Source organism: Pongo abelii, chromosome 3 (assembly GCF_028885655.2).
Source record: "Pongo abelii isolate AG06213 chromosome 3, NHGRI_mPonAbe1-v2.0_pri, whole genome shotgun sequence".
Classification (NCBI taxonomy): domain Eukaryota; kingdom Metazoa; phylum Chordata; class Mammalia; order Primates; family Hominidae; genus Pongo; species Pongo abelii.
Genome location: NC_071988.2, coordinates 109,478,092 through 109,500,018, shown reverse-complemented (window position 1 = coordinate 109,500,018; position 21,927 = coordinate 109,478,092). Strand labels below are relative to the sequence as shown.

Sequence of the window (21,927 nt, the reverse complement as noted above, 5' to 3'; positions counted from 1 at the left end):
TCCCTTCACTCACAAAGTTACAGCACACAATGAGTAATGTGGGGATGTATGGGCAAATGAATGTGCTATTGATGAGTTTCCTGTGAAAAGAGAAGGCAGGTGAATTTTGGCTAGTTGTACTGCCTGTAACTCTTCATCTCAGGAACTCAGAAATTGTTCATAATTACACATAATGGCACATAAGTGTTATAAGGACCAGTGCTTATGAAGTTGGTATAAAATATGAGAACTTTATGCAGTTACATGGACAGACACAACATTGGAGACCCAGGGTGGTTGGAGAGTGGATGACTTTTTTTCATTCTAATATTAGTTTCTCAAAATATTAGTATTAAATTTGCATAATAAGCAATCCCAAACATACGGTGACCTAGGCAGTTGGGTTAACTACTTCTTCTCTTTCTGACTAAGGATTGAAGCCAAAGGCAGACGCCTTCTTCGTTATGATGTTTACCCTTATGATGGTGGCCTATTCGGCCAGTTCTATGGCACTGGCCATAGCAGCAGGTCAGAGTGTGGTTTCTGTAGCAACACTTCTCATGACCATCTGTTTTGTGTTTATGATGGTGAGTCTGAACTGTGTTTGCTCTGATAAGGAATTGTTTTTTTCCTTCATGTCTCCCTGCACATTCACCTGTCATGTAAAGCCTGTTTTGAGGATTCTGTAAATGGGACTCTGCTTTACTTAAGGCCGTCTACTGAAATAGATTATGTTAGAGAATATACTAACTTTCCTCTTTGCCCTTATCCAACCTTTTTTGCTACTGTTCTAATGTAGTTCCAATAATTTTAGTTAATATTGTTACTATGAGCTTTTAAAAGGTGTTTCTTGGTGACATATTATGAAACCTTAATAAATTGGAATTTCAAAAGCCAGAAGACATTTCATCGGCAGATTCTCTTGAGAATGACAGATTATTTGCCCGACTTTCATGCTGGCATTAGAGAACGGCTAGCTTATTTTTTTTTTTTACATTTTTAATTTCTGTTTTAAAGTTCCCACATACAGCATTGAACTGCTAGCTTGTTTACCCACCAGCAGAGATGGTTTGGTTGGATTTATAATACTGTTTTCCAAGACACGTTAAGCCTCATAAGAAGCAGAACAGAGTATGGTTTGAGTAGTCTATTTTGGCTCCCTCTCGTATTTTGAAAAAGAGTGTTTTAAAAATATTGGAAAATTGCAGAGTTCACACACTACTAAGTACCTCCTTTCTGGGTTTCGTTCCTGACATTCAATATGTTTCTGCTTATCTTTTTTTTTTTTTTTTTAATGGTTACTTAATCCTAATCTTACATGCCCCTAAATTTTGCACATAGAGGAATCAACAGGTGAACGAAACCAGTTACATTTTTTTCCCCTTCAACATCATACTTGACAGGAACATGTCCTGTTTGCTAGAGTAGGAATAGATGTCTTTAAATAAAAATAATTAGCACAAACTCTTGCCATAGTTTAATTCTTCCATTTCTGGATTTGAAAACTACCAATGCAAACATTAATGAGGAAATGATAGGCTTGTTTATATTTCCCATACTGTCATCCAGCAAATACAAATGTTTTGTTTGATTTATTATTATTTAAAGATTTCTATACAGAACATTAAAAACTAGTCATAAAACTGTATTTTACTCAGAGATGCTGTGTTATATGCTAAGCACTTGGTCAGGTCAAGTCTGAATATATATTGTCATACCAGCAACATCATCATTGTTATGCGTATACCAGTATGCTTGTGGTGGCAATTAGTTCTCTTGTCAATCTTCATCAGGTCTTCCTGGCATCTCCATTGCGCTATTGCTTTTTGGCAGCTTTAAATGATAGCACTGATCCAGTTTATACTCTACCTCTCACCACATTATACTCTGTATCAGTTCTAGACTTTGGGTTATGTTAAGCCTGCATTCAGAACCTCATATCCTTGCTAAAGTCATATGGATATAGACTGCAAACCTTTGTAAATAACAAATCTTATCATGTGAGGTGCAGTGGGTGTGTGATGCTCAGGATTTATCTGGTATAGGTTCTTCCAATGCTAGGTGTATTGGTGAGCACACATAGTGGTTGTGTCATTAGAATAGTCAGTGCTTCTTGACCTTGCATTGTGTGCAGTTACAAATAAAGTTGAGTACATAGTCTTGACAATTGAGGATCTTCCGATTAAATGGAATACCTAATATGTATTAGATATTTTGTTCTTCCTTTAAAACCATAAATTACTTCAGCTATATAGGGATGTGCACATGCAGAGGAGAAGAGTTTAGTGAGTGTCTAGAGTAAGTGGAAAGAACTTCAGTAAAGAGTTGCTTTTAAAAGAAGTACTTACAAAGTGGTAGGGACTTGAAGAGGGTATTCTCTAGAATTCTGCATGAAATTACTCAAGCAGGCCTGACTCTTAGTATTTGCTTTTTGTAGATTTTTTCAGGTCTGTTGGTCAATCTCACAACCATTGCATCTTGGCTCTCATGGCTTCAGTACTTCAGCATTCCACGATATGGATTTACGGTATGTCTTCCTTGTCTGTCGTTGTGACTGCATTCCCAAGCTAGGAACAATGGAAATCAAGCGTCCTCATCTCATTTCCCTGACCATGAGCTGTGAAAGTCTCCCATCCAGAAACTCCCTTTTAGGAGCAAGGAATGAGAATTTCCTGTTAGCCTTGGTTAACACAAGGCTGGGGAGTCATTTGCTATTTTCCTCAGTCATCCTTTAAAGGGCTGAAGAGTGGGGAGATATCTCCTAGTAAAGGAGAAAGATTGGCTAATTGATGAAAAGCATATTGTTGCGTTTCAGTTCAATAAGGAAATAAATGAGAGGCTGGGAGACTAGAATATGTATGTTTATAATGAAAGGAAAATTAGAAGAACAAAGACCATATAATAAGCATAGTCATATTGGCTTTTGCAAGCTCATTAACTCCAAAGTAAACTATCTGTGTCTTAATATAGTATAACCGAGCTTCTAACTTCCAAGAATTACAAGTGGTTCCAATGAAAACAAACAAGAACAAAAGATTGTCACTGTAAATTGACAATACTCATTGAGCACCACTGTATCATTTTAATTAGAATGTTTATGGGGTTACAAAATTGGGGAGAGAAGGAGGAAGGAGCTATGGTGTAGTATAGCCAGAGGTCTCCCGCTTTGGCAAAATACTTTACTTCTTTTGTATTGGAAGCCAAAATCCCAACCCTAGGCTTCTTGATTGCCAGGGAAAATAACATTAGTTGGTTTGGTGAGACAAAGACTGTGAATATGTTTTTAGAAATAACAATAAAGATTAAACTCAGAGGGCATGATTGTGATAACTCTTTGGAAACTTCTTGAAATTTAAAACTGTTTACCTTGCCCTGCTCCCACTTGTGTTATAGGCTTTGCAGCATAATGAATTTTTGGGACAAAACTTCTGCCCAGGACTCAATGCAACAGCAAACAATACTTGTAACTATGCAACGTAAGTTTGTGTTCAGTGTCAAAATGAGTTTTGTTACTACCATGGTGTGATGTATAAAGGCCACTGGGCTTAGATCTGTATGAGTCCTTCCAGGGGCACTGAATTTTTCTGAGCCTACGTTTTCTCATCTATAAAGTGAGTTGTTGTGCATGAATGCACATGAACATGCGGCACAACCCCTCAGTATTCTGCTGCAGTAAAAATTGTCTTTAACGTGCAGCAATATTTCTTATGTTTGTTTCTTATTGTTTGTTTTGGGCCTTTTAAAAGATCCTTTTGATATTTAGATTGTGGGTTTGAATTCTTGGTTTTCAGAGCATTTGAGATTGAAGTGAGGTGCTTTGATATTTTATCAAGGGCTTATGGTCCCTGAACTGTATGGATTATATAAAATCTATGGGTCCATGAACTCACGGATACTTCTGAGCCCAACCCATGGACAGTAGTAAGAATGAAATAGGCAGCAATAGCACAAAGAAAGTGAACATTTCTCTGCCAAGATCCTGGCACTTCCACTGCCTCGTGCATTTGGAAGACATCATGAAATCAAAGGCCGCATAGTCATGTGTTGTTGTTTTTAAATTAATTTGGAATACTCCCTATCAATCGATTTATCCTCTAAAAAAACAAGAAACACTTGAGTAAGTTGAGAAAAAAACCCTGTTTTCACATAATGTTAAAACAGATTCTAATAACACTAGATAATATTGTTTTAAGAATTTAGTAACACATTCCTTTTCTATGATTGCTAATGGTTTGATTTTGATACATAAATTAATGAGAGAAAAGAGAATGTTGATATTATCCTCAGTCTCCTGAATGTTCAAGTAGAATATAAATAATTCTGAATAACAGGACAAATTACTCTTTTGAATTATTCACAGGAAATCCTCTATACAGAGAGGTTTTCTTTATTCTGTCCCTCTCTTTTGGCTTGATCAGGGTGGTCAGGATGAAGTGGATGGGAAAAATGGGACCAGATAAGGAGGAACGACCATGGGCTTCATGGTACCTTAAGATGAGGCTTCATCCTCAGAAGACAAAGGAGGAAGATATTCCTTTTTTTTTTAATTTTGAAACGGAGTCTTGCTCTGTCACTGAGGCTGGAGTGCAGTGGCACAATGTCCACTCACTGCAAGCTCCACCTCCTGGGTTCACACCATTCTCCTTCCTCAGCCTCCTGAGTAGCTGGGATTACAGGTGCCTGCCACCACACCCGGCTAATTTTTTGTATTTTTAGTAGAGACGGGGTTTCACCGTGTTAGCCAGGATGGTCTTGATCTCCTGGCCTCGTGATCCACCCGCCTCGGCCTCCCAAAGTGCTGGGATTACAGGCGTGAGCCACGCGCCCGGCTAGGAGGAAGCTATTCTTATAGTGAAAGAGAGGCTATGTATGTTTTTTGAATTGCTGAATTCCCAAGAGTTGCACAAAAATGGTATCAGGCAGTAACTGTGGCTGTCCAAGGTCTTTTTAGTACAAGATGATTTCCTAACCTGTGGCAAGGAGTTCATTCTGCTCTACTCTAGCTACCACTTAAGGCTTAAACCTAATAGCTGAGTCTGCTGGGAATGTCTTGTACCTGAGCATCCGTGATGCTCATCACAGTCTTGGTGTAAGAGCTGACAGAACGTGACTTTGGCAGGAAACCCATGCACACCTCTTTTCCTGGTTTTGGAATTCTTAGCCTGTGTTGTTTTTTATGGCAATTTGTAAGGGTAAAGAGTACTGTAAGAGCTTTGATCAGCTTAGTAAGGGTCACAGGTGTCATCTGTTTAAGCGGATGTTTTCTTTATCAGGGATAAGGGAACTATTACTTGATAAATATTTCTGCCCTTTGGAGAGAGCAGCATTACAGATTTGGAAACCAATAAATTTGAGTAGGCTAAAAACTCGGTGATTTGAAGCATGACTCTGTAAACCTGGTCAAGTTCCTTAAACCTTAGTCCCCTCATCTTTTAAGTGTGTACAATGTCTATCACATTGGATTGTTTTAGGAATTAACTAAGTTAGGTTCATATTGCTTGTTAGTGTCTAGCAAAATTGTAAGCACACAATGACTGTTAGCTATGACATCTGAAGGGGTAATCATTAAAGGCTTGGTTAAATTTTAGGCTCCTTTAAGGAACAGTGGCTATACTGAGTAACATTTGACAGATGCTAGGAATGAAGTTATATTCTCTTTCTGTTGAATTTCAGATGTACTGGCGAAGAATATTTGGCAAGGCAGGGCATCGATCTCTCACCCTGGGGCTTGTGGAAGAATCACGTGGCCTTGGCTTGTATGTTTGTTATTTTCCTCACAATTGCCTACCTGAAATTGTTATTTCTTAAAAAATATTCTTAAATTTCCCCCTAATTCAGTATGATTTATCCTCACATAAAAAAGAAGCACTTTGATTGAAGTATTCAATCAAGTTTTTTTTGTTGTTTTCTGTTCCCTTGCCATCACACTGTTGCACAACAACAATTGTTTTAAAGAGATACATTTTCAGAAATCACAACAAACTGAATTAAACATGAAAGAACCTAAGATATCATGTATTGCATATTAGTTAATCTCCTCAGACAGTAACCATGGGGAAGAAATCTGGTCTAACTTATTAATCTAAAAAAGGAGAATTGAATTCTGGAAACTCCTGACAAGTTATTACTGTCTCTGGCATTTATTTCCTCATCTTTAAAATGAATAGGTAGGTTAGTAGTCCTTCAGTCTTAATACTTTATGATGCTATGGTTTGCCATTATTTAATAAATGACAGATGTATTAATGCTATACTGGAAATGTAAAATTGAAAATATGTTGGAAAAAAGATTCTGTCTTGTAGGGTAAAAAAAGCCACCGTGATAGAAAAAAAATCTTTTTGATAAGCACATTAAAGTTAATAGAACTTACTGATATTTCTCTCTAGTGGTATAATATCTCAGGAATCTTGGCTGAAGGTTTGGAACTATAGGTAGAGTAGAGGGCCAGGAGTCCAGTAATAGAATTCTTGCACCATTTCTGGAACATTCTAGCTCTGGAAGGTCACATAACCTTCTTGGGATAGTTCAGTGGTTTATAATCCAGGTGTGCATCAGAATCATCTGAGGAACTTTGCTAAAATACAAAAATCTGGCTTAAGTATCTCGAGATCTACCTTCATAAAGGAATCTGACCACTCCTGGATCTGGTAATTTCCAAGCTCTGAAAATTTTACTTAGGATTTAATAACTATTACATCTGTCCCTACATAGGTTTTCTTTCCTACTTATATACCTTATGTTCTCTTCATTCAAACCTTCATCAGTAATAGGGAAATGTTTTAATTTTATTTTTTTAGTTGAAGGGTAATGTATCAAAAAGTATAGTTCAGTGAATTAAAATGAACACACATGTGCAACCACCAATTCGGGTCAAGAAATAGAAGACTGTAGCACACAAAAGCCCACTCAGCCACTCTTCCAGTCACTACTTCCTTCCTTACCCCTGGGTTATTTTTGAAATGACACTTGATGTATTCCCCTCTGTTGCTGTTATGAGAACATTGCTACAGCCAAGTGTTGTGTTTCTTTGTGCATAGGTTGATACTTAATTATCTCCCCACTTTTTAATAAACTTTTAATTTGGAAATAATTTTAGATTGACAGAAAAGTTGCAAAGATAGTGAGGAAAGTTCCTGTCTACTCTTTTCTCAGCTTCCCTTAATGTTAACATTTTATATAGCAAGGTGCATTTGTCAAAGCTAAGAAGTTAACATTGGTACAATCACTATTAATTAAACTGCACACAATATTCAGATTTCACCACTTTTCCACTAATATTCTTTCATTGTTCTAGGATTCAATTCAGGAGACCACATTGCATCTAGCCCTCTTTTTTAAAAGTAAATACTTTTCAACACTTATAGGAATTAACTGAGCTGGGGCATCACTGGTGTGTAGATGCCCTGAGACTGGTCATCTTGGAATTCATTTAGTTTGTCAGTGGGTGCCCTGACATTCTGTCACAACATCAATTTGGGAACATGGCATTATATTTTTACCTTTGAACGTTTTTCTTTTTGGATGACATTTGATTAATGCGTCATCTTGGAACACATTATCTTTTTTCTTGGTTATGTGATCATGAAGATTAATCAGTTTTTCCTGTTCTTGGTATAATTCCTGCTTTTCACATACCTGCGCCTTACAGTTCTCTATATATACCCTTCCCTTATTACACAGAGAGAAATATCTATCTATACTTTTTACACAAAGTATACTTCAAAAGAAACAAAACAGCCAAAATTATTAACAACTTTTTAAATAAATGAGAATTTAATTATATCCTATTTTATGTATTCTCTTTTTATATTAAAATTGCCTTTATATACTTTTGTTGTGGTAGGAACCAGATAACATAAAATTTACCATCTTAGCCATTTTAAAATTAAGGAACTTTTTTTTTTTTTTTTTTTGAGATAGAGTCTGGCTTTGTCGCCCAGGCTGCAGCGCAGTGGCGCGATCCCGACTCACTGCAAGCTCCGCCTCTCGGGTTCACGCCATTCTCCTGCCTCAGCCTGTAGTAGCTGGGACTACAGGCGCCTGCTACCACGCCCGGCTAATTTTTTTTTTTTTTTTTGTATTTTTAGTAGAGAGAGGGTTTCACTGTGTTAGGATGGTCTCCATCTCCTGACCTCGTGATCCACCCGCTTCGGCGTGCCAAAGTGCTGGAATTACAGGCTTGAGCCAGTGCGCCCGGCCAGGAACTTTTTTTAAAGTACGGCTTATTTTCTTATAAAGTAGAAATTTACTTAAGGATATAGATATCCATATATATTATATATACCCTATATATTATATATATTCTCTGTATTTTTATATCCTATATATAATTTATATCATATATGGGTATCTATATCTTTAAGTAAATTTCTACTTTATAAGAAAATAAGCCACACTTTAAAAAATGTTCCTTAATTTTAAAATAGTTAAGATGGTAAATTTTATGTGCTCATTTTATGTTTTATGTATATATTCTTTTGATTTTATTTTCTTGGATGTCAGAACTAATCTATAATGGAGACGACTTAATGTGGTTTAACATAAAAGAAATCTCAGTTAAATGAATGTAAGTTGCTATTTATACTGTTTATACTATAAATGTATACTATCTATATTGCTTTGCATTCTTTAGTGGCAATATATAGCATTTTATGATACCTCACTGTAATGTGTCTAAAGGACTCTTCTTTTGGATGTAGCAGTAGGATTATAAAAGGTCACTGGCTTGACAACACCTGCAAGTCATTATAGTATTTTAAACACTTTTGTCTGGTATTCATAGTAAAAAAAATACTTCATATTACAGCCGTTTTTTTGTGCATGCACAAAAATATAATCCAAACAAGTTTCTTATGGTGCATTCTGAAAGATATTTTAAAAATAAGGTTTGAGTAAATATATCTTCTAGGTCTATCGATATAATAAAGCAAATATGCAATCAAGAAATACATGTTTTCAAAGTTATATAATTATATCCATCTCTTTAATTATTTTTAGTGTCCTGGTTTGATAATTTTTGTGCTTATGCTGGGAATATTGCTCTCCCTACCTCACATGGATATCAAAAGGACTAAGTAATTCTTAATTTTTTTTTTCATTTCATGTTCTTTGTTTTCATAGAAACTTACATTCCCCAAATTCCTTTCTGCATCTGTAAAATGAGAGTTTCTTCTACCTTTAAAGTTCTGTGCATGCATGGATATTTGCATTAAATTGTTTTTTTTCAACTACCTTCAAGAAGAGCAGCCAGCCAATTTGACTTTTTCAATGTCCACTAAATTTCTCAGTGCAACCCTGTAATTTATTTATTTTGATTTATTACAAAAATTTGAATCTTCTGTCATGCAAATTCAGACTAAAGTTGCTAAGATCAAGGAGGGAAGGGTAGTCTTTTGTTCAAAAAGTCATCTTTCCACCTGTGCTTCTGGTTGGTCTTGTGTATTTTTTTTTTTTTTAAGACTTTGTTTTGGTAGATGGAGGCAGGACGGAGGGGAGTTCATTATTCCTGTAAACCAGGGGTTGACAAACTTTCTGAGAAGGGCCTGATACTTTCTCTCTCAGGGTCCTTTTTTTGCTATTTGTCTCTTTTAAAAAACAACTTTATAAAAAGAGTTAAAAACCATTTTTCAGCAATGTAAAAACTCTACTTAGCTGGAGGGCTGTACATCACAGCCAGTGAACACCAGATCTGGCCCAGAGGCCATAGTTTGCAGAGATGCCTGCTGTAGACAGTTGTTCCTGCTTCATGTGAGAGCGTGTTAATGTGCTAATATGCTGATAAACCAAAGTTCTGAAAAATTTGTTGTAATTTTAATTTTCAAGATATTATATTGAAATCCTGTTTCTTCTTAATAGAACAAACACAGTGCTTCCTGATACTTCATTCTCTCCCCTACCTCGCTGCCCTGCTTTGACAAAAGGCGAAAAGTGGGTTTCTGCATCTGGCATTAGTTTCAAGGTTGTCCTGAGTACACTCAGTCCTGTGTGGTGGCAGTGTGGTAAGAGGGGTAAGAGAGGCTGATATCAGTTGAGATGGAACCTTCTGGCCTCGGGGCTTGTGGGAGAGCCTGGTTTTTTTTTGTTTTTGTTTTTTTGTTTTCATGTTCAGGAATTGTTTATTTTTGAGACGGAGTCTCACTCTGTCTCAGGTTGGAGTGCGGTGGTGCGATCTTGGCTTGCCGCAACCTCAGCCTCCTGCGTTCAGATGATTCCCCTGCCTCAGCCTTCTGAGTAGCTGGGACTACAGGTGTGTGCCACCACGCCTAGCTAATTTTTGTATTTTTAGTAAAGACGAGGTTACACCATGTTGGCCAGGCTGGTCTCAAACTCCTGGCCTCAAGTGATCCACCCGCCTCAGCCTCTCAAAGTGCTGAGATTACAGGTGTAAGACCACACTCGGCCTGGAATTTTTCTTTTTAGTGCATCCAAAAGGATGGCTATTCTCTGAGTAATGAATTCACACCAGTGATCCCATCAAGGATCTGTAACCCAGAGCACCAAATCGCCATTTAAATAGTAAAGTGTTAATGTGGACATTATCTTGTTACATTATTCTCTCAGGTGTGAAACTGAGATCAGAGGGTTCCTTGGTAAACACAGAATTGGGATTTAAGACCAACGCAACAATGTCTACTACATCCATAGGGATTTGTGTGTCAAGCTAACCTGAATAGTTGCTCCAGCTCACCTTCACCAAGACAATGCAGGAGAGAGCAGTGTCTTGTGGGCTTGTGTTTATTTTCTGTGGACTAAAGATCCCGGCCTTGAACCCCACCAGACATAGCTACCATCTGGCTTGCAGCCTGTTTGTATACATACTTTAAATAAATGGTTGACTTGCATGTTGACTTGTAGAGTACTTTTTCCCCTCCACTTAGCAATATGAACCTAATGATACTCTAAATCAAAGTAACTCTTATTTTCTAAACTATAAACCTTCAAATTTCTTTCTTTCCCTTCCTTCCTTCCTTCCTTCCTTCCTTCCTTTCTTCCTTTCTCTTTCTTTCTTTCTTTCTTTTCTTTCTTTCTTTCTTTCTTTCTTTCTTTCTTTCTTTCTTTCTTTTTCTTTCTTTCTCTCTCTCTCTCTTTCTTTCTTTCTCTTTTTCAGCATCTCACTCTGTTCTTTAGTGCAGTGGCTCAATCATAGCTCACTGCAGCTTCGATCTCCCAGGCTCCAGTGATCCTCCCGCCTCAGCCTCCCGAGTAGCTGGGACTATAGGTGCACACCACCACACCTGGCTAATTTTTTTGTAGAGACAAGGTCTCACTTGGTTGCCCAGGCTGGCACATTTCTTTGTGATTACATAGGGTGGAATTTCCAAAGCTTGCCTGATAAGAATCAGTGGTCATCTAGAATGCCTATAATAGGAAGGAAAGTATTACCTTTTTTCTCCCTTGTGTCAGAGGTAAGCTGGAAATTCTAGGTAATTCTTTGGGAAATATAGCACCTATTTAGGATTGCAATAAGAAGTTAAGGCTCACTAACTTCCATTGTTATAATTTGATCTTCATTCAATCACTGGGTAACCGTTGCGTTCAAAGCCATGCATTGCATTTTATATCCACCTAAATATCAGAAGCACAAGTAGAACTAAGTGAGCCCATTAACATCACCTGATCTTCAGATCATTTTTTAGCTGCAGAGTCATCCTTCCACCCCTGAGCCCCATAGAACAGCGTACAGATGGTCCTCGATTTACGATGGCGTTACCTTCCGGTAATCCCATATTGTAAGTCAAAAATACACTTAATACATCGAACCTACAGAATATGATAGCCTAGCCTAAGAATGCGCTCAGGACACTGACATACCCTGCAGTTCAAAATCCCCTAACACAAAGCCGATTTTATATTAAAGTGTTGAATATCTCTGTAATTTATTGAATACTAAAAGTGAAAAACAGAATGTTGGTATGATACTCAAAGTCTGGTTCTACTGAATGTGCATGGCTTTTGTACCATTGCAAAGTTAAAAAGCCCTAAGTCAAGCCCTCGCAGTTCAGGGCCTGTTTGTATATGGGCCTCTGCTGAATGACACTTGGAAGCAGTGCTGCTTTGATCGAAGTGAGGATGCGGGCTCTCACTTGGCTCCCTTTGTCAGACACCAAAGTCTGAAGCATCAGCTCAATGATGAGAGGCTTGGCGGTGTGCTGTTTGGAAAACCTCAAGCTGTTCCATCTTTTTCATTTTCCAAATGTGGAAACTTGTGTTTCAGAGACTGCAACTGGCCAGAGGTCACACAGATTATTTCCTTGCTAAGATCTGGAAAATACTGCACTATTATCAGGGGCATCTTGACCAATCCTGAGGTGGGTTACTTTGGAAAATGCCCTCTGCATAAGCCAGAATGGGTGCAGTGAGTGTCAGTGGAAGCTAAGGAGTTGTAAGAGCTGTGAGGCAAATATGAGGCCTTTTTACCTCTACAGCTAATCTCTGTAATTCATTGAATACTGAATGTGAAAAAGAGAATGGTGGTGTGGTACTCAAAGTATGGTACTACTGAATGCGTATGGCTTTCATCCATTGCAAAGTTGAAAAGTCCTAAGTCAAGCCCAGGCAAGATTCCCCAGTTCTCCTCCTCTTGTCATCCTTTACTTACCAGGTCTGTAACTCTGATGGACTAGCATAGGGTAATCTATAATGTTCTTACCCATAAAATAGGGATTCTAATAGTATCTACCACGATTGGGGTATGGAAATTACATAAGATGCTGTATGTAAAGTGCCTAGAAGTACCTGGTCATAGGACCTGCTCAATGCATTTTTAGCTATTACTGTTATATTCCACAGGACATGACTGGTCATAAGCATCATGCTAGTGGCAGTTCATGGGTGATGCCCTCAGTGGAAACTGGGGCACCATCCTCCAGCACATGTTGTATGGATTGAGCCAGAGTTCAACAAACTGGCTTGCCAGCCAAATCTAGCCCACTGTCTGCTTTTGAAAATGCAACTTTATTGGAACACAGCCATGCTCATTCACTTTTGTAGTGTTTGTGGCTGTTTTTGCCCTATGATGGCAAAGTGGTTGCATCAAAGACCATTATGACCTACAAAGCCTAAAACAGTTATTGTCAGTCCTGTGTGTAAAGTTTGCAGATCCCTACATTAAACGAGTAGTTCCTGCCTGCTTCCAACAGAATACACAGGTCCATGAATCAAGCAATACTGGCTTCTCTCAATATCATTCCCATTAACCCCTCTTTAGAATTTACACTCCTGTTTCTGCAGCTTTAGACTCTGCCCATTTAGATGCCCTGGACTTAAAAAATGGGGGGACGTGCCCAACCTGGAAGTACAGTGAGGGTTCCACTGAGTCTGATACTGCCTGCCACGTGGTCTCTGGGATTTCCACACCTGTGGAAGAGCAGGCAGAGAAAGGAGATGTGTTTGTCATCCTGAGAGGCTGGGGTTACTGCTACATAATTGGGCAGAGATTTCACAGAGATAACTCAGTGTTTCCATGCTCCATGGCTCTGTAAGGGCAAGGTAACCAAGGGCTCTTAGCCCTGGAGATTGAAGGTTCAGATTGGCGCACCAGGCAAGCAGCTTAGTACAGTTGAAGTACCAGCCAAGAGCGAGGGAGCTCCTGGAAGGACAGTAGAGGGTGAAGTTATTACTACAGCTGTGTGACCAGTGGCAGCAATGGGGACTAGGTAGTTCTAGTCCTGTATTGTGTTACCTAGAGATTACAGCTGGCCTCTCCCTCAAAAAGTCCAGGGTGTCCATGAGTGGATCTGAATGGTGCAAGGGGTGGACTGAAGTAGACACTTTCATTGCTGTCTTCTATCTGATTTTGGTTGCAGCTCTGGTGGAAAGTTCATGTGAGCTCAAATCTTAGCATCCCACCCCTGCACCACACATCTCTTCACTTTCTGCTCTTGGGCTTTCTCCAAAGCTGAAAGAAGCTCACCTTGTGCGCAAGTGTAGCCTGGTAACATCCCAGGAGCACCCCTCAACCAGTAGGGATTGGGGCCAGTGGGCAAATGCCCCAGCCTTAGTTCTTCAGACAGGGGGGGCATTCTGTCATGTTCCCAGAGGAGGAGCTGAGGCCCTGCTGCTTAGGCAACACACCTGCGTCCTGGCATTTCCTCCTTTTTTGTGTTACTTTGTTCCCTACTCCAGTTTTTGAATATCACCTCCCAAATAAACTATTAAATACTTGAACCCAAAGTGCTTGTCTTATGTCTTCTTTCAGAGAAACACAAACTAAAACACATTCTCATTAAGACGAGAAATAAACATGTCTACTTTGGCTGCCTCTCTCTAGCATGGTACTGTCCTTATTTACAGATGAGATGGTCTTCTACATAGAAAACCTAAAGAAGGCCAGGCGCAGTGGCTCATGCCTGCTAATCCAGCACTGTAAGATGCTGAGGCAGGAGGATCACTTGAGGCCCGGAGTTTGAGGCCGCAGTGAGCTGTGATCACTGCACTCCAGCTTGGGCAACAGAGTGAGACCCTGTCTCTACAAAAAAAGAAAGAAAAAGAAAAGAAAACCTAAAGAAACACAGAACCAGAGCTAGTAAAAAACTTCAACAAGTGTGCTGAATGTAAGATTCCTTTATTTAAAAATTAGTAAATTAATTTCCTTTATAATAGCAATAACCAACTAGAAACGATAATGAAAGAGAAGATTCTGTTCATCATAGCAATAAAACTATAAAACAGTAAAGCTATAGTAGCAATAAAACCATTCATATTAAACAATGCATAAGATTTTTAACGAATTTTAAGACACAGGACATGACGGAAGATCTGAATAAAGGGCGCATTATCGTGTTTCTGATATTGTAAAGATGTCAATTCTCCTCAAACCAATATATTCAACACAATTCAAATTAAATTTCAGTGAGACTTTTCCTTCTTTTTCCTCTCAGGAACCTATCAAACTTATTTTAACATTTATATGGAAAAAAAATGATTCACAAAAATAGCTTAGTCTGATTTTGCAAAACAAAAAATAAATCCAGAGAGGCATCACCTCACCACATCTGAAGATATACTACAAGATATAGTCATAGAAGTCATTGTGCAGGAACAATCCTAGATTAGTGGAACGGGATAAAGTGTTCAAAAACAGGCACATATATGCATGAATCTGAAATATATTGACATCATGAGCTACTAAGGTAAAACGACTTATTTAATAGAGTGTTGATAAAACTGGCTCATTATGTGGACAAAAATACCTACAGACCTTTTATACAAATTTAAAACATTAAATGTGAAAGGTAAATCCATAAGTTTAATAAATAAAAATTTTGTGACCTCATGGTCTCTTGAAGACCCCCAAAACAATGAGGCAAAAACATTGATGAATTTTTCTATATAAAAATGAGGGAAACATTGGCAAGTTATCAGGTGAATGACAGATATTAACAGGATCCAGACTGATAAGGGATTAATATTTAAACAATACAAGAATCTTGTAACAAACAATAAAAAGACCTTGACCAGCAGAGAAATAGGCAATAAACAGAAACATACTTGTTTCCCATTAGATCAAATTGCAAGATTTTAAAGGTTTGATAGGTAATTTACAAAGAGAAACCCCAATGACTAATGACTAGTTGAGGGGATGGATATTCAACTTTATTAGGAATCTAAGATATGCAAAATAAAATGAGGTCTCACTTTTAAAACAGCCCATTTAGCACAGATGAAGAAGCTAGATGGTACCAGTGCTGGTGAGAGTATGGCTAAATCCAGTTTTCTCATGTATATAATGGAATTGTAGGCTGGTGCAGTCATTCTGGAGGGCAATCTGATGGTTCTGGGTAGAGTATATGCCTGGGATTCAGCACTCCAATTTCTGTTATATATCCACCGAGAAACTTATGAAAAGTCAGTAAGAGAATTTACAAAGATTTTTTTTTTTTTTTGAGACAGAGCCTCACTCTGACACCCAGGCTGGAGTGTAGTGCAGTGGTGCAATCTTGGCTCACTCTAACCTCTGCCTCCTGGGTTCAAGCAATTCTCCTGCCTCAGCCTCCCGAGCAGCTGGGACTACAAGCATTCACCACCACTCCTGGCTAATTTTTTGTATTCTTAGTAGAGATGGGTTTTCGCCATGTTGGCCAGGCTGGTCATGAATTCCTGGCCTCAAATGATCCACCCATCTCAGCCTCCCAAAGTGCTAGGATTACTGGCTTGAGCCACCATGCCCAGCCCAAAGATTTTGGAATAGAATTAGGGCCAACCATTCGCTATAGTAATGGATACTATGTAAAATGTGGCTGCATGCTAGGAAGTACTACACAAACAACAGGATAACTTGCTAGAGCTACACACTGCAGAAGAAATACACCTTAATAAAAGCATTGTAAGAAAAAGAAAGGTCTATAGTATAAATCTATTTATTTAAACACATAAACAGGATTTATTTTTCTACATATCCAAAATTATCAGAATGGGCCCCTATGAGGGCAATGGCAGGAATGGGTAGTCTGGAGATGAAGGAGAGCATGTAATAGTGGTGGATAAGATAAAACGCCTAAAGCATTTATTGGGGCTGATGTGAGAAGCATATGGCACAATACACATAAAGGGACCTTCAAAAATATAAATTGTGTTGGAAGGCCGAGGTGGGCGGATCATGAGGTCAGGAGATCAAGACCATCCTGGCTAACACGGTGAAACCCAGTCTCTGCTAAAAATACAAAAACAAAATTAGCCGGGTGTGGTGTCGGGCGCCTGTAGTCTCAGCTACTCAGGAGGCTGAGGCGGGAGAATGGCATGAACCTGGGAGGCGGAGTTGCAGTGAGTGGAGATCGCACCACTGCACTCCAGCCTGGGTGACAGCACGAGACTATGTCTCAAAAAAAAAAAAAAAAAGAAAAAAACACAAATATATATATATATAAATTGTTATGTACTCAGAATGTATTGTATTGGCAGTCTTAATGGTAAAAAAGAATTATAAACTGCTTTGGTTTATATAAAGACAACAGATTTTGCTTGGTCTTATTCAAAGGAAGGGATTTCAAGATAAATCAGGCAACATATAATGGCCTGAACATGAAAACATTTTTATTTTGAACTCAGCATGAAACTTGGAGGATTGCTTTTCAACCCTTTAAAATCTTATGCTTGGATCAAATGAAAAAAAATGTGTATTCTTCATTTAAAAAACAGACTAGGATAAAATAAATAAGGCATTAGAAAATTTCATCATGTGTTTCTAGTTTGTTTTTTCTCAAGTTCAAAGACTGGACTCAGATTAAACAGACAACAGTGAGTAACTTTTGAACCTGCAACTGCACATTCAACTTAATGGTATGTTCGGATTTGTTTGATAAGCTAATAGACTGATCAGGATGAATAAAACCATTTGTGTTGATAGCATTAGCTCTATGACCATTCAATACATCTCTTTAGAGTTGAAGTTCATAGGCGTTTGGATTTTCTGGGAGCACTGGCTGCCTCCATTGCTTAATGAATATTGCATTTCTCAAGGCCGTTTTGTTTTCCAAGCTACTGATGTCTTTTAACTATTACTTATAAATAGAAAATAGCTTATATTTTCAAGATAGCTCTTACCATGATCCTTCCATTTTCTTGGGTGACCAAATATTCCCAATGCTTCCTCCATTTGGCAGGGTCATGATGAAAGGTGCAGCATATTCAATTTTTTCATCCCTCTGGATGCAGTAGAGCTCAAGTGGCTTATAATAATACTGCCATTTCAATGGCGTGCCCTTACCTTCTTACCGTTACATGGTGTGATAAGGGACCAACGACCAGTGTCAAGACCATGTGTTCATATAGATTAACCTAATTATTACATTTCCAGATATTTCTCCATACAGAATTCCATGAAGAAATAACCAGATATGTGAAAAAAAATTTATGTTGACATATGTTATTCATGGCATTAGAGGTAATAATAAAAAACGGGAACAATCTAAATGTCCAACAACAGGGCAGATGTATTTTGGGTAATTCATATGAATTAAAAATGTATAACTTACGAATTAATTGACATGTATCACATATTCGTATATTCTATATTTTCTTTAATTTTAGTGACAGGGTGTCAGTTCAGGCTGAAATGCAGTGGTAGTGTGATCATAGCTCACTGTAACCTTAAATTCCTGGGCTGAAGCAATCCTTCTGCTTCAGCTGCATAGCTGGGAATGCTGGCATGTACCACTATGCCCAGATAATTTATTTTTATAGAGACAGGGTCTCGCTGTGTCGCCCAGGCTGGACTTGGAACTCCTGGCCTCAAGCAGTTTTCCCGCCTCAGTCTCCCAAAGGTCTGGGATTACAGATGTGAACCACTGTGTCCGGCCTTCATAAATAATATTAATTTATATTGATTCACTCTGTAGTTATTAATAGAAATCAGGGTTTCATGGAATGTTTATGATACAATATGAAGTGAAAAAGCAGTACACAAAACTGTACAAATAATAGCCCAATTTTGAAATACAAACACAGAAGACTTTCAAGTAAGTATTGAGTTATCATTTGGCAATATCATTCTCCTTTATTTACCTTTCAAATCTGCAGTTGTCAAGAATTCCTTTCCTTTTTGCTGATTCAACAGATTGTAACTTGCTGAGCAAGTCACTGGGCTAGGTACCATAGTACCTCCTTCCATTTGTAATGGAAATTTCAGCTTTAAAGTGCTTTCATACATATATATTCTTACTGCACAAGCAAAATCCTATGAGGGAGACAAGTATTGATTTTCCCATTTGACAAATGAGGAAATAAGAGTCTTCAGAGAAACTGGACCAGTTGTCCTGGCATAATCACATGACTAGGAAGTATAGAGTGGGGGACTGGAGTCTTAGCCTAGTGCTATTTTCTTTATGCTTTTAAACTTAACTGTTTTATGGGCGGTCTACATAGAGAGTCACCATGCGGCACAACTCCACGGAGCCCCATTTGTAGTATTCTAAGTGGATGGAATCCCTTAGGATTGAACAATGTGTGATCATACATAGTGTATAACGTGGGCACCTTGACCGTGTGGCACTTCAGTGTACGCCTGCTGGTTTTCATCTACCAGTGTCTGCATTTCTTTGCCTGCAGGCTTGCTCAGAAGCCAGCAAAGGCTGCTTTGTCTACTGGACATGCTAGGGAATTACTACCATTCTCCCAGAGTGGTCTTTCAACCAAAGTCCTGGCCCTTCAGCTGGGATAAGTCCGAACTGTTTGTTCTAGTTTGTCCTACACTGTTTCTCAGCATTTTACCACAGGAATTAGGCTTTGGCAGCCTATGCTGTTATGCAGCTAGACGACACGCCCCTTCCTGGCACCTTCCCTTCTTCTACCCGTCTTTCCCACTCCACTATCCCTATTGCCTACACCTCTCAAATAAACCACCTGCCCTGGAATCTTCATTTCAGGAAAATAAAAACAAAAATGCCATAAATGACAGCCCTGCGCTTAAAGGCTAACTGGGTACCTGAATTGTGTAGCTGGTGTAATAAACGGAGAAATGTGCCAATTAATGTTTTCGGACATAGAGAAGGTGCCTTTTTCAAAGTCAAAGTCTCATGATAAAAGGCACATTACCTGTTACTACTTAGAAAACAGACAACTCTCACATCTGCTACTATATCAAGTTTTTATTAAGAAGTAAAGTGCTCAGTATTACACATTAATAACATTCTTGATTGTCGAGAAAGACTTGCATATGTAATGTCTTTTTAGTAATACCAGTACACAGGGAAAGATAACAGGGAAGAGATGAGGGGGGAATTCTCCATGACTAAAGAAGAAAAATATATGTAATTTACGGTTAGAAAGGAGGAATTCTGCAAAATTTTGCAAGTGAAATGAAAAACAGTACAATAAAAAGTATCATAAAAAGACTTTCTAGTGACCATAGTTGATATATGGCACATGGTCGATACACATGGATACCACATAATAGCTGCACTTCAAATTGAAGTTTGTTTACACGTAACAACATGGTACATCTACATAAATACATACAGTCAATATCCCTGGAATGCAAACTTTAGTATGTAGTAATAAAGAACTTTGTGTAGCATATTCAAGAGAAAGTAAAGATAGAGATGAAGCCATGAGGAAAAACTTAACAGAAACCCAGTATGTTTCACTTTCAACCTGGAAAGGTCTATTTGCTTATGTTCTCATTGAAGATGGGACTGACATTCTACCAGTTAAACGAACAACTTGTGAATTTAAAATATAGCATTAAACAACAGGATTCTCTTGGTTCTCCAAGTGAGGGTTATTCAACAGCACTGCATGCTCTTTTGCTTATTAGCTCTCAAAATGTCACCTTACTCAACATTTCTGTAAAAGAAGATTTTTTTTTTTTGAGAAATAGATTTCTCCCCATAAATTTGGGTGAGACCCTGTCGTAAAGAAAACAGTGTTGCTAACTCAAATTTTGGCTGATACTGTCTAATGTATGAACTTTTAATACCAAAACCTCTTTTTTATTAGATTGAGCTCCATTTGGGTTACAAATTCTAGTTTTGAAACACAGGATCAAGAAGAATACTGGAGTACTACATTTTTTATTTTTGCATTTTTTGTAGAGATGGAGTTTCGCCACATTGCCCATGTTGGTCTTGAACTCCTGGGCTCAAGTGATTCGCCTGTCTCGGCCTCCCAAAGTGCTGGGATTATAGGCGTGAGCCATCATACCTGACCGAGTACTATATTCTTTAAATAGTTTAACACCAAATGCTTTATGAATTTCAAAACTTTCTTAAAATTTTGCTTAAAATGAACATAATTGTTGGATAAAAACTTTCAGTGCATACTAAAAATTTAGTGAGTTGGTCTTACTAGGTTAGTTATAACATTAAATTCAGTTGCAAATAAGTAGAGCCACATGGGAAAAAGAATATGTAGATAAATCTTTATGCTAAACTAACCATTAAAAGAAATTAAACTGAGTGACAACTTAGGGCTCCCTCCAATTCTCCTGTGTTATGGTTAGAGATGCCATTTTATCCTATAACTGATCTTTGGTAGTTTTACTCAGCTTATTCAAATTAGAGCCAAAATAATGTAAAAATTAAGTGATACAGTTAGTCCCATAGACATCAGATACGATCAACTTACAAAAAAGCATAGTATTTAACATTCATCTTAACCATTCACACAGATTCTATCATAGTGACTACATACCCATTCTATGATTTGGAGTTCTTTTCCATTTTATCTTTTAGAAAAGTTTACCCCAGGAAGGTAGTTGAAATAAAAGGCTCCTTTCTTAAAAGAAAGCTATGTATTAAGCTCATGAACTATGCCAGAGTGGAAAGGAATGCCCCATTTTCCTTCATACACTTGGAAAAAAATAACAATACTGATTTTTGTGACTGGAAATGAAACTCAGAAGCCCTTTGACAGTTTTCTAGCTTTAAAAGGCTACTTCATTGTCAACTGAGAAGACTCAGTCATGGTGGCAACTCGGCGTACCACTCAATATACATCATGAAGATTTTTTTTTCTGTACTCAATATTTACACCTAGATTTCTTACATGAGAAAAAGAAAAAAAATCTTTGAACCATGGGTAAAGTTTATATAAAATAAATTAAAGTGCAGAAGATTAGCAATCGGTCACAACGACTAGCATCCTATGGTGGTCAGGGCATATAAATAGTGTGCTCGTTACAGCAATTCAGGACAGCTGCTTCCTCACTTACTAGAAACACACATACTAAAACACACATATCATACGTGGACATTAGAACTCCCATTTCCACCTGCACCTTCCATGCCTTCTGTAGACTGGGAGGAAGATGGGCGGGAGCTTCTGGGGCGAGGCTGACCATTTAGTCCCACGGGCGTGCCTAAACCATGACTGATCTGGGAAGCTGCATCATCGGATTCCCAGCGTTCCAACTCTTCACGCACTAGCCGTTCCATCTGTTCCCTATGGATTTCACTGTCACGACCCAGCCTTTCATCCTAAAAAGGGAAAAAGAAACCGGTGTTGGGGGCAGTA

At 38.2% G+C, this 21,927-nt stretch overlaps 2 protein-coding genes across 5 annotated transcripts in view; one reads left to right on the top strand and one right to left on the bottom strand.

Annotated features, from left to right (window-relative positions):
* Positions 1-5,986, top strand: part of ABCG2 (ATP binding cassette subfamily G member 2 (JR blood group)) — a 141,906-nt gene extending 135,920 nt beyond the window's left edge. For all 3 annotated transcript variants that reach the window (XM_024246271.3, XM_024246270.3, XM_024246272.3), the window contains exons 13-16: positions 412-566; positions 2,417-2,506; positions 3,373-3,455; positions 5,653-5,986. In XM_024246271.3, coding sequence (XP_024102039.2) covers positions 412-566; positions 2,417-2,506; positions 3,373-3,455; positions 5,653-5,800 — 476 coding nt within the window. In that variant the 3' untranslated portion in view covers positions 5,801-5,986. The remainder of the gene's footprint in view (positions 1-411; positions 567-2,416; positions 2,507-3,372; positions 3,456-5,652) is intronic.
* Positions 5,987-19,547: 13,561 nt separating this feature from the next.
* Positions 19,548-21,927, bottom strand: part of PKD2 (polycystin 2, transient receptor potential cation channel) — a 79,153-nt gene continuing 76,773 nt past the window's right edge. For both annotated transcript variants that reach the window (XM_024245890.3, XM_054554142.2), the window contains one exon: positions 19,548-21,890. In XM_024245890.3, the coding sequence (XP_024101658.2) occupies positions 21,654-21,890 (237 nt within the window). In that variant the 3' untranslated portion in view covers positions 19,548-21,653. The remainder of the gene's footprint in view (positions 21,891-21,927) is intronic.